This window comes from Peromyscus eremicus, chromosome 3 (genome assembly GCF_949786415.1).
Source record: "Peromyscus eremicus chromosome 3, PerEre_H2_v1, whole genome shotgun sequence".
In the NCBI taxonomy this organism is placed as follows: domain Eukaryota; kingdom Metazoa; phylum Chordata; class Mammalia; order Rodentia; family Cricetidae; genus Peromyscus; species Peromyscus eremicus.
The window spans coordinates 2,485,708-2,498,412 of NC_081418.1; the positions used below are offsets into that span (position 1 = coordinate 2,485,708).

The window sequence follows — 12,705 nt, forward strand, 5'->3', positions numbered from 1 at the left end:
CTATCCTGGGTTTTTTGTTTTTCCCTATGAAGTTGAGTATTGTTCTTTTAAGGTTTGTTAAGAATTGTGTTGGGATTTTGATGGGGATTGCATTGAATCTGTAGGTTGCCATTTTTACTATGTTAATCTTACCTCTCCAAGAGCATAGAAGATCTTTCAATTTTCTGATATCTTCTTCAATTTCCTTACTCAAAGACTTAAAGTTCTTGTCATACAGGTCTTTCACTTGTTTGGTTAGAGTTACACCAAGATATTTTATATTATTATTTGTGGCTATTGTAAAGGGTGTTGTTTTCTCTGATTTCTTTCTCAGCCCACTTATCAGTTGTATATAGGAGGGCTACTGATGTTTTTTGAGTTAATCTTGTATCCTGCCACATTACTGAAGGTGTTCATCAGCTGTAGGAGTTCCCTGGTGGTCACTTATGTACACTATTTTATCACCTGCAAATACTGAAAGTCTGAATTCTTCCTTTCCAATTTGTATCCCCTTGATCTCCTTTTGTTGTCTCATTGCTCTAGCTAGAACTTTTGAGTACTATATTGAATAGATATGGAGAGAGTGGACGGCCTTGTCTTGTTCCTGATTTTAGTTGGAATTGCTTTGAGTTTCTCTCCATTTAATTTAATGTTGGCTGTCGGCTTGCTGTAAATTGCCTTTATTATGTTTAGGCATGTTCCTTGTATCCCTGATCTCTCCAAGACCTTTATTATGAAGGGGTGTTGGATTTTGTCAAAGGCCTTTTCAGTATCTAATGAGATGATCATGTGGTTTTTTTGTCTTTAAGTTTGTGGTGGTATTGTGTTCCCCAAAATATTGTGCACCCTAATAAACTTATCTGGGGTCAGAGAACAGAATAGCCTCTAGATATAGAGGCCAGAAAACAGTGGCACACATGCCTTTAATCCTAGCATTCCAGAGGCACAGATCCCTCTGGATCTCTGTGAGTTCAAGGCCACACTGGAAACAGCTAGGCATGGTGACTCACACGCCTTTAATCCCAGGAATTGATGGCAGAAAGCAGAAAGGTATATAAGGTGTGAAAAACCAGGAACTAGAGCTGGTTAAGCTTTTAGGCTTTTATCAGCAGTTCAGCTGAGACCCATTCTGGATAAGGACTCAGAGGCTTCCAGTCTGAGGAAACAGGATCAGATGAGGAATTGGCCAGGTGAGGTGCCTGTGGCTTGTTCTGCTTCTCTGATCTTCCAGCATTCACCCCAATACCTGGCTTCAGGTTTGTTTTATTAATAAGACCCTTTTAAGATTCATGCTACATCAGTTTGTTTATATGGTGTATTACATTGATAGATTTTTGTATGTTGAACCACCCCTGCATCTCTGATGAAGCCTGCTTGATCATGGTGGATAATTTTTTTGATATGTTCTGGGATTCAGTTTACCAGTATTTTAGACTCAATGTTCATGAGGGAGATTGGTCTGTAATTCTCTTTCTTTGTTACATCTTTGTGTGGTTTAAGTATCAGGGTAATTGTAGGCTCATAAAAAAAAAAGTTGGCAGTTTTCCTTCTGTTTCTATCATGTGAAACAGATTATTGGTATTAGCTCTTCTTTGAAATTCTGGTAGAAGTCTGTGCTGAAACCATCTGGCCCTGGGATTTTTTTTGGTTGTGATACTTTTAATGACTGCTTCTATTTCCTTAGGGGTTATAGGTCTATTTAAATAGTTTATCTGGTCTTGATTTAATTTTGGCATGTTGTACATATCCAGAAAACTGTCCATTTCCTTTAGATTTTCCAATTTTGTGGAGTACAGGTTTCCAAAGTATGACCTGATGATTCACTGGATTTCCTCAATGTTAGTTGTTATGTCCCCTGTTCACTTCTGATTTTGTTAATTTGGATGCTCACTGTCTGCTTTTTGGTTAGTTTGGATAAGGGTTTGTCTATCTTGTTGATTTTCTCAAAGAACCAGCTCTTTGTTTCATTGATTCTTTGTATTGTTCTCTTTGTTTCTATTTTATTGATTTCAGCCCTCAATTTGATTATTTCCTGTCATCTGTTCCTCCTGGGTGAGTTTGGTTCTTTTTGTTCTAGAGCTTTTAGGTGTGTTGTTAAGTCACTACTGTGAGAGTTCTCCAACTTTTTTATGTGGGCATTTAGAGCTATGAACTTTCCTCTTAGCACTGCGTTCGTAGTGTCTCATAAGTTTGTTTATATTGTGCATTCATTTTCATTGAATTCTAGGACGTTTTTAATTTCTTTCTTTCTTTCTTTCTTTCTTTCTTTCTTTCTTTCTTTCTTTCTTTCTTTCTTTCTTTCTTTCTTTCTTTCTTCCTTGACCCAGTGGTGAGTCAGTTGCACATTGTTCAGTTTCCATGAGTTTGTAGGCTTTCTGTAATTTGTGGTGTTGTTGAATTCTAACTTTAAGCCATGGTGATCTGATAAGATACAGAGAGTTATTCCAATATTTTTTTGTATCTGTTGAGATTTGCTTTATGACTGAGTATGTGGTCACTTTTAGAGAAGGTTCCATGCAGTGCTGAAAAGAAGATGTATTCTTTTGTGTTTGGGTGAAATGTTCTATAGATGACTGTTAAGTTCACTTGAGTTATAACTGTTGTATGATATTTTGTTTGTGTTCTGACAAATAAAGCTTGCCTGGAGATCAGAGGGCAGAGCTAGCTACTAGTTAATCATAGAAACCATGCAGTGGTGGCACACACCTTTAATCCCAGCACTTGGGAAGAGGAAGCAGGAAGATCAGAAGTTCAAGGGCCACCCTGGGCTACAGGAAATCGAACCAGTCTAAAAGAGAAACAGAGCCAGGTGGTGGTGGTTCACACCTTTGATCCCAGCACTTTGGATCTCATGTCTTTAATCCCAGAACAATTGGGAGGTGGAGACAGGAATATAAGGTGGGTAGAGACAGGATCTCGGGCCCATTCAGTCTTAGGATTTGTAGAGACAGGATCATTCCCATTTGGTCTGAAATTTCATATGGCAGCAGTCAGCCTCACACTTTACTGTCATTGTCAGCAGATTTGGTAAGACAATTTGGAATTCTTAAAGGGAAGAATTAATTAAAAGAGAGAGTTTTTTCTCAAATTAAAAAATGGGAAACACTATTATGATGGAATGAGTTAGAGCTCTGTAAGATAACACAATGGATGATTGAAAAATGGAACAATTAAAAGGATCAACTTAACTGGGATTGACATAATGTTAATTATCATTTTGATAATCCTTACTGTCAGTTTGATAATTCTTAGTTTATCCCTAAAAAAGTTGGTTGATATGCATGCCAAGATAAAAGCCTTGGAAAACTTATTAAAACAGATCATAGAGATATTCAGACCCAGACAGAGAAATTTAAAGAAGAAGCAACATCACAATTACATTATAAAATTAAATAGGATCAACCGCCGAACGATAGGTATCTCCAAGGCTGTGTAAGAGCTGACTGGATTCCTGTGGAAATGTTAGATTTGAGGAGATTTATGGAAGTGATAGTCTCATATGATATACATTCGCCTTTTGTGAAGCAGATGTTAAATTCATGGTCAACTAGGAACAGAATTGTCCCACAAGACTGGAGAGACTTGGTTACAGCAGTATTGGAACCTGGTCCTCAATTACAGTAGAAGACCTGGTGGAAAGATGAGGCTAGGACCATTGAACAATGAAGTATGGCTAGAGGTATTGAAATCTCCCAAGACCAACTTCTTGGAGAGCACATTTTTGCTGGTGTACAAAGACAGTCTCTATATGATGACCATACCATGGCTTTATGCAGTGCAGTAGCTTTGAATGCTTGGGACAGAGTTGAAGAAATTGGAAAGAGAATCGAGTCATTTACTAAAGTTATACAGGCCCAAATGAAACATTCACTGATTTTTTTTACAAAGATTGAGTTTAGCAGTAAATAGAATGATACCAAAATCAGAAGCTAGACAAATAATGATTGAATCTTTGACTTTTGAAAATGCTAATTCACAATGTAAAAGGGTGATTAGTCCTTTAAAGGCAAGATCAGCACCCATAGAGGAATGGATCTGAGATATATCCAATATTGAATCTCATAACCATGGTGACCTTTGGATAGGAGAGATAATTTCCAGAGTCTTGAAGAAAAGTCAAGATGTCAGGTGGTTTAATTGTGGCAAACAAGGTCACCTAAAAAGGGATTGTAAACAGGACATTCCTAGAAACAATGTTTTTTCAAGAATAATCCAAACAGAAGACCCCTCCCTTCTGGAGTATGCAGAAGATGTAGCAAAGGCAGACATTGAACCAATGGATGCAGATCAACAAGGGGTAGGCAGGGTAACCCTTTGCCATTGAGAAATGCCTTGGGAGGCCTCTTGCAGGTCCCTATATCAAACCTGGTTCAGTCATTCCCTGTCACTATGGGGGAAACTCCTTCCCCAAGAAATTAAAGGGCTTAATGCCTATTGTAAAAAGCCATACAGCTCTGGATGATAGAAGAGCTTTAGAGGATAAAACAGAAATTTCAGGAGAAGCCATAAAGCAAATATTTTGGCAAATATCTATAAATGATCAAAGAACAAAGCTAAAGGTTTACAAATAAATGACATTGTAATTGAAGATCTTGTAAACATAAGGGCAGATGTAACAATAATTGCCCCACAATCTTGGCATTGAAACTAGCCTGTTCAGGAGGTAGATGTTTAGCATTTAGGGATTGGAACTTTATCTCAGGCAAAACAAAACATGAGATGGGTCTAATGTATATGGCCAGAAGGACAGAGAGGAAAATCAAAGCCATATGTGGCTAATATAGCAATGAATTTATGGGAATGTGATTTGTTACAGCAATGAAATACCCAGGTTAACATTCCTCCAATCTCAGAAACAAACCATAAACTGACATATATTTCTGGGAAAAATATTCAATGGTATTATAAAGAACAGTCACTGACCGTTCAGTTTGTACAAAAACAGGGCACAACAGCTGTTGATCTTTCAAAGGTACCAACAACCCTACTTTTAAAATGGTTGGCTGACAATCTGTCTGGGTTGAACAATGGCCATTGACATAAAAAATTACAGGCCTTAGAACAGCTGGTACAGGAGCAGCTAAATGCTCAATATATTGAGGAACTGACCAGTCCTTGGGATTCTCCTGTATTTGTTATTAAAAAGAAATCATTTACCATGGTCTCCTATTCCTTGTTCTCCCTCTCTGTTGTTGATCCAGCTGGGATCTCCCGCTCACCCAAGCTCTCTTTCCCTCGACCCTCGCCCTTCACTACCCCCACTCATGTCCAGGCTGTTCATGTAGATTTCATTCCATTTCTCTGTCATTGGGCGATCCCCGTGTCTTTCTTAGGGTCCTGTTTTCCAGGTAGCCTCCCTGGTGATGTGAGTAGCAGTCCAGTCATCCTTGTTCCACATCTAGTATCCTGCTATGAGTGAGTACATACCATTTTGTCTTTCTGAGTCTGGGTTACCTCACTCAGGATGATTTTTTCTAGATCCATCCATTTGTCTGCAAACCTCATGATGTCATTGTTTTTCTCTGCTGAGTAGTATTCCATTGTGTATATGTACCACATTTTGTTTATCCATTCTTCAGTTGAAGGGCATCAGAAGAAGCAAAGTGCTAGAGAGGCCCACAGAAATCCACAAAGATACCCCCACAACAGACTGCTGGCAATGGTTGAGAGACAGCCTGAACTGACCTACTCTGGTGATGGGATGGCCAAACACCCTAATTGTCGTGCTAGAAACCTCATCCAACTACTGAGGGATCTGGATGCAGAGATCCATGACTAGGCCCCGGGTGGATCTCTGGGAGTCCAATTAGCGAGAATGAGGAGGGTTTATATGAGCGAGAATTGTTGAGATAAAGCACAGGGACAAATAGCCAAACGAATGGAAACACATGAAATATGAACCAATGGCTGAGGGGTCACCAACTGGATCAGGCCCTCTGAGTGAGTGAGACAGTTGATTGGCCTGATCTGTTTGGGAGGCATCCAGGCAGTGGGACCGGGTCCTGTGCTCATTGCATGAGTCGGCTGTTTGAAACCTGGGGCCTATGCAGGGTCACTTGGCTTGGCCTGGGAGGAGGGGATTGGACCTACCTGGACTGAGTCTACCAGGTTGATCTCAGTCTGCGGGGAAGGCTTTGCCCTGGAGAAGATGGGAATGGGGGGCGGGCTGGGGGGAAGGTGAGGGGGGCGGGAGGGGGGAGAACAAGGGAATCCGTAGCTGATAGGTAGAACTGAATTGTATTGCAAAATAAAAACTAAAAAAAAATTCAATTTTTACATCCCCCCCCCCAAAAAAAATCTGGAAAATGGAGAATGGTAACAGATCTAAGAGCTGTTAATAAGGTGATTCATCCAATGGGCTCTTTACAACCTAGAATTGCTCTACCCTCTCTATTAATAAGGGATGGCCTATTATAGTTATTGATTTAAAAGACTTTTTTCCATATACCTTCACGAGAAAACCAATGGAAGGTTCTCCCACAAGGGATACTAAACAGCCCTACCCTATGCCAATATGCCAATATTTTACACAACAGCCTTTGGTAATCATTCATGTACATTTCCCTCAATCTATAATTTACAATTATAAGGATGACATTTTACTAGCTGATTCAAATTTAGGTACTTTAGAGAAAATGTTTGAAGAAGTAAAGAAAATTTTGCCTTGTTGAGGATTACAAATTACTCCTGAAAAAATGCAAAGAGGAGATTATATTAATTACTTAGAATACAAAATAGGCCTACCAAAAATTCAACCCCAACAGGTACAAATCCACAGAGATTGAATGTGGACTCTTAATGACTTTCAAAAATTGGTGGGAGACATTGCCCATTGATGGCCCACTATTGGAATAACAACTCTAGAACTGAGTAATTTGTTTCAAATCTTAAAAGGTGACAAGGACTTAAATAGTCCCAGAGAATTATCAGCAGAAACTGAGAGCGAATTGGCTTTGGGGGAAAAGAAATTACAGGATGCACATGTAGGATCATTTGGATCCAGAGCTTGATTGCGTCCTGGTTATTTTACCCTCTATACATTCCCATACAGGGATTTTAATTCAGAGGAAGATATTATCTTAGAATGGATATTTTTACCACACAGAGTAAAAAAATTAAAGACATACATGGAAAAGGGTTTCTGAGTTGATTCTAAAAGAAAAATTAAGGCTTCATCAATTGACAGGAATAGACCCATCAGAAATTGTAATACCTTTTACTAATGTTAAAATATCCTCTTTATGGTCAGAAAATGAAAATTGGCAAAGAGCTTGCAGTAATTTTTTAGGAGGGATTAGCAACAAATATCCCAAAAGCAAGAGAATTCAATTTATAAAGAGCATTAACTGGACCCTTCCTTACATTGTATGGGGAACACCAATTTCTGGAGCCCCTACATTCTATACTGATGCAAATAAATCAGGAAAGGCAGGTTATAAATCAGGAAATTTAAGTAAAGTGGCTCAAAGCCCTTATGATTCTGCCCAAAAGTCAGAATTATATGCTATTCTCATGGTATTAATGGATTTTACAGAACCTCTTAGTATAGTTACTGACTCTTGATATGCAGAGAGAGTTGTTTTACACACTGAAACTGCTGAACTTATTCTTGATGAGTCAGGATTAGCTTTGTTATTTATATGATTACAGAAATTAATCAGGAATAGGAATTATCCCATATATGTCCCATATCAGATCCCATGTGGGTCTGCCAGGCCCTCAAGCATAAGGTAATGATAAAATTGATCAATTATTAATAGGAAATGTGCTAGAGGCCTTAAAATTTTATAAAAAAAACCACCATGTCAATATCAAGAGTTTGAAAAGGATTTTTCCATCACTTGGTAACAAGCCAAGGAAATTATAAGAAAATGTCATATTTGTTCCTTGTATAATCAAACTCCACTACCTGCAGGAAGTAACCCAAACAGTACTCAAAGAAATGAAATTTGGCAAATGGACATATTTCATTTTGCAGTTTGGAAAATTAAAATAGGTACACCACACCATAGATACATATTCAGGATTTCAATGGGCAACTGCTTTGAGTTCTGAAAAGGCTGATTCTGTAATTACACATCTATTAGAAGTCACAGCTATAACATGTAGCATGGATCTTAAATGGTCTTATTAATAAAAAGAAACCCAGAGCCAGATATTGGGGTGAATGATGGAAGATCAGAGAAGCAGAACAAACCACAGCTTCCTCACCTCACCAATTCCTCAGCTGATCCAATTTCCTCATCTGGAATGAATCTCAGCTGAAGTGCTGCTAAAGTCTAAAAGCCTAAAAGCTTAACCAGCTCTAGTTCCTGGTTTTTCATGCCTTATATACCTTTCTGCCATCACTTCCTGGGATTAAAGGTGTGAGTTACCATGCCTGGCTGTTTCCAGTGTGGCTTTGAACTCACAGAGATCCAGATGGATCTCTGCCTCTGGAATGCTAGGATTAAAGGCATGTGCTACCACTGCCTAACCTCCACATTTAATATTATGGCTGTTCTTTTCTCAGACCCCCAGATAAATTTATTGGGTGCACAATATATCAACCACATTAATGGGTATACAAATTAAGACTGACAATGCTCCAGCATATATCTCTAGTAAATGAAACAGCTTTTTTTGCATATTACAACATAAAGTATATTATAGGTATATCACACAATCCTAGAAGACAAGCAGTTATAGAATGATCTAATTGAACTCTAAAAGAAATGTTAAATAAATAGAAAGGGGTAATAAATACCCCTAGAAATAGATTGCATAATGCTCTATTAACTTTAAATTTTCTAAATACTAACGAGAGACATTGGATAATAGAAAAAAAAAAACCCTGAATTATATTAGCCTGTTTACTTTAAAGGTGTGTTGACCTCAGAATGGAAACCAGGATTGTGTTATATTGGGGAAGAGGTTTTTCTTTTGCTTCCACAGACAAAGAAAAGATATATCATCAAAATTAATAAAGATTCAATTTGAACAAGAGAGACTTCTTGATCAGGAGGGGTGATAGTTCATCAACCATCATGACCACTCACTCTAAACTAACTAATAAAACTAACATTTCATTTGATCAGATATAACTTGCCAAAAGGGAAACTCCCCAAAGTTAGGCTTGGGGCAGGTTTTGGTTTTTGTCTTTCCTAGAAAAAAACAAACAAACAACTATCTTGAGAAACTTAAAGACTTTTGGACAAATAAGCATCCATATAATAAAAGGAGCACTACCTAAAAAAAAATACCAAGAAAAGGAATAATCTGCCCTAATGTGATCTCTGAAGTCTCCAAAAAGATGATGGGGCCCTACAATGATGATTCCACCTGGACTATGGTAACACCACTGAGCTAACAAACACTACCTAAAGATCGGCTTTGCACTACAAACTGCTCAGGACAATTTCATGGTGGCTAGCTGAGATGGTCCAGCCTCACAGACTACTCTATCCAGAACTTGGGATAAGCCCTACACTTTCTCATTATGCAGAGACTGGACAACAAATGATACAGCTACCTCTCCCAGGACTTGACAATTGTCCCATTTTTTAGGATCCCCTAAAGATGCCATCACCCTCAGACATCAGGAAGTAATTTTAAGAATATGATGCCCACATTCCCAAGATGTGGGGTGGGTGGTTTTTGGTCATTCAGTAGGTTATGGATATTTTTCATCATTTAGGGGGTTGTTATTGGTAATGAGCAGGAAAAATGCTGAACAAAGGAGATTAGATTCAGAGATCTCATTCTAAAAATGGGGGGAATAAAAGGTAGATTAATGAATCTACTTTTAAAAAGAAACTACTAGTTTTAAATATTTACATTGGCATGGATTTTTGTATATTGATACAAATTTGAGGTTGTTTTTGTTATACCGTATGTATGTTATAAAAATGATAGGATAAAAAGTAAACTATTGAATCCAAAATGCAACTACTAGTTTCTTTTCTTTTTTTTTCTGAGACAGGGTTTCTCTGTGTAGTTTTGGTGCCTGTCCTGGATCTTGCTCTGTAGACCAGGCTGGCCTTGAACTCACAGAGATCTGCCTGGCTTTGTCTCCCTAGTGCTGGGATTAAAGGCGTGCGCCACCACTGCCCGGCACCACTACTAGTTTCAAATATTTTACATTGATATGAATTTTTGTATATTGATAAAAAAATTTTTGAGGGTAGTTCTCTAACTTTATTTGACTCAGCAGATTAGTTCTCATCCACATTGACTGTAGATTTTTGAGTGTGGTAACAGGTACATAAGTTACCAATGTGTAGAGCTTGTTTGGTGAGTCCTCATCCTCATTAGGTTTTCTGGACAAACTTACATGGATACGGTATGGAACATTCCTTATTCCTTTGGCCCAGATGGCTTTATTGAGCCCGGTATCAATGTGCACAACTAGAGTCCCCATCTCCTTCATGGCAAATGTCTGGATTTCTTTGAATGCCCTAGGGGCATGCTTCTTGAAGCCCATTCCATGGATGTCCTTGTGAATGTTGATAGTGTATATTTGGGTCACCACGTCGTTGATGGAAGAATAGCCCTTCTTCTCACCAACCTTCTTTGTGGGAGCCATCATCCTGGATCATAGATCCTCGGGTTAGCATAGGAACAAATCCCAGCAAGCCAGCCTGCCATGTGCGTAGAGAGGATGGAGCTGGATTTCAGTGCCAGGACCCTGCGGCCATACTTATTCTATATATTAATACAAATTTAAGGTTATTCTGGTTAGAACATACATTACATATGTTTCTACTATTGTTCAAGATATTGTACCCATACAGCTCATCTAGTAATGCAATACACATTTCTAGTCCTTAAAAGTTATTTTTACAAATTATTTAGGATAATAAAGAAATGCAGGTTAGTAGTCACCTATTACAATCAAACTTATAGTCATGTTAGGTATGTTTTCAAGGTCAAACATATATTTTAGATAGGCAGGTGGTCTTCAAACACTTCAGAGACCTACAGAATATGGCATTTAAGATGTTTTAATAACATAAGGTTCTTTTTTATTTTTTTTTATGACAATGAGACATGTCTGCTCCTGGCAGCACCAGTCTACTTCAGAGAAGATTGTGGGCATTGAAGAAACTCCCTATGGAGTCTACTTTCTTTGTTAGATGCTAGGCAAGAAATTCCCTTGCCTCGATTCTGAAAGTATGCTGTCTTAATGAGACAAGCAGGACAGAAAAGAAAGTGACTGCAGAGCTTTGTCAAGACAGTGTCAGACAGTTCTTCAAAAATTCTGCTTCACAGAAAAGTCTGTCAGATATGCTAGACCTGTAGGCTGAAGATGGATGCCCCAATGTTGTAGAGGAACCTTGGATGATTGTCCAAGCAGCCAGTTGTTTCTGTCATTTCTTATTTTTGGAAGTTGTTTGCTCTACACTTCCTGTTTACTCAGGTAATATTATAGCCTTCTCAGGTCTCTGAATGGAGTTGAAGACTAGATAGTTATAGTTTTAGTTTTCCTTGTTACCAGATTTAAAAAAGACTCATAAAAGAGGTGTAAAGTGTATAAGGTTGAGAGACATCAAAAGATAGTTTTGGGTTGGTAATGCAAGTTAGGATAGAAAGTGAATTAGGTATAACACTTTGGACTCACCAAGATAGGATAGATAATGGAGTATTTTCTTTGAATTTGTCAAATGCTAATGAACTAGATATTGTTAATGTAATTTGTAATAAGAGCCTTAATGGTATATATATCAATTTATTAAGGGGTTCTACAGGGAAAACAAACTCACTGATATAGGATAAGGTAAATCCAGTTGCAGAGTCCTTGGAAAGCTGAGGACCAATCACACATTGCTTCACCATCCAAGAGAGCATGACCCTGTAGCCAGAAGCTTTTCTCCTGTCCCACCTGGCCCCATGGTCCTACAGTTGCTTATAAAATAATCATTCAGAGGCTTAATATTATTTATAAACTGTATGGCCTATGGCAGGACTCTTGCTAGCTAGCTCTTATAACTTAAATTAACCTTTTTCTATTAATCTATGTTTTGCCATATGTTCCATGGCTTTACCAGTCTGCTGGCATGTTTCTCCTTGGGAGGCAGGCTGGTGTCTCTCCAGACTCTGCCTTTCTCTTTCTTGTCTCCTTGGATTTCCCACCCGCCTCTAAGCTGCCTTGTTATAGGCCAAAGCAGCTTATTTGTTAACTAATGGGAACAACATATATTCATAGCATACAGAAAGACATCCTTCAGTATGACCCCCTTTCTCCTCCCTTTTAAATGGTCACATAGACAGATAAGAAGCATCACCTCTATCAGACAAGATAGCCCAAGGTCATGGGTGGAATGAATTCCCACTATAGTAATTATTGTCTTTATATATTTTTATATAGTTATTGTACTTATTGTATATACCTTTCAATGTTAGTTAAAACCTTCACTTTTTATTTTAGACAAAAAGGGGGAAATGTTGTGTGATATTGTTTGTGTTCTGATAAATAAAGCCTGCCTGGAGATCAGAGGGCAGAGGTATCCACTAGTTAACCATAGAGGCCAGGCAATGGTGACACACACCTTTAATCCCAGCACTTAGGAGGAAGAAGCAGGAAGATCAGGAGTTCAAGGCCACTCTGGGCTACACAAGATAGAACCAGTCTAAAAGAAAAACAGAGCCAGGTGGGGGTCATTTATACCTTTGATCCCAGTACTTTGGATCTCATGCCTTTAATCCTAGCACTTGAGATCTCATGCCCTTGATACCAGCACAATTAGG

At 38.4% G+C, this 12,705-nt stretch overlaps 2 protein-coding genes across 7 annotated transcripts in view; one reads left to right on the plus strand and one right to left on the minus strand.

Annotated features, from left to right (window-relative positions):
- Window positions 1-12,705, plus strand: part of Fbxl13 (F-box and leucine rich repeat protein 13) — a 207,044-nt gene that overhangs the window by 29,426 nt on the left and 164,913 nt on the right. The gene's annotated exons all lie outside the window — the stretch shown is intronic.
- On the minus strand, window positions 9,204-10,543 carry LOC131906576 (large ribosomal subunit protein eL31-like). Its single transcript, XM_059257185.1, has 2 exons — window positions 10,155-10,543; window positions 9,204-9,207 (listed from the first exon to the last, which is right to left on the minus strand). Exons 1-2 carry the CDS (start codon window positions 10,541-10,543, stop codon window positions 9,204-9,206), a joined length of 393 nt encoding a protein of 130 aa, XP_059113168.1.

What these genes read in the sequence shown, in the direction of transcription:
- LOC131906576 (XM_059257185.1), bottom strand. Translation starts at nt 10,543, where the DNA reads ATGGCTCCCACAAAGAAGGTTGGTGAGAAGAAGGGCTATTCTTCCATC.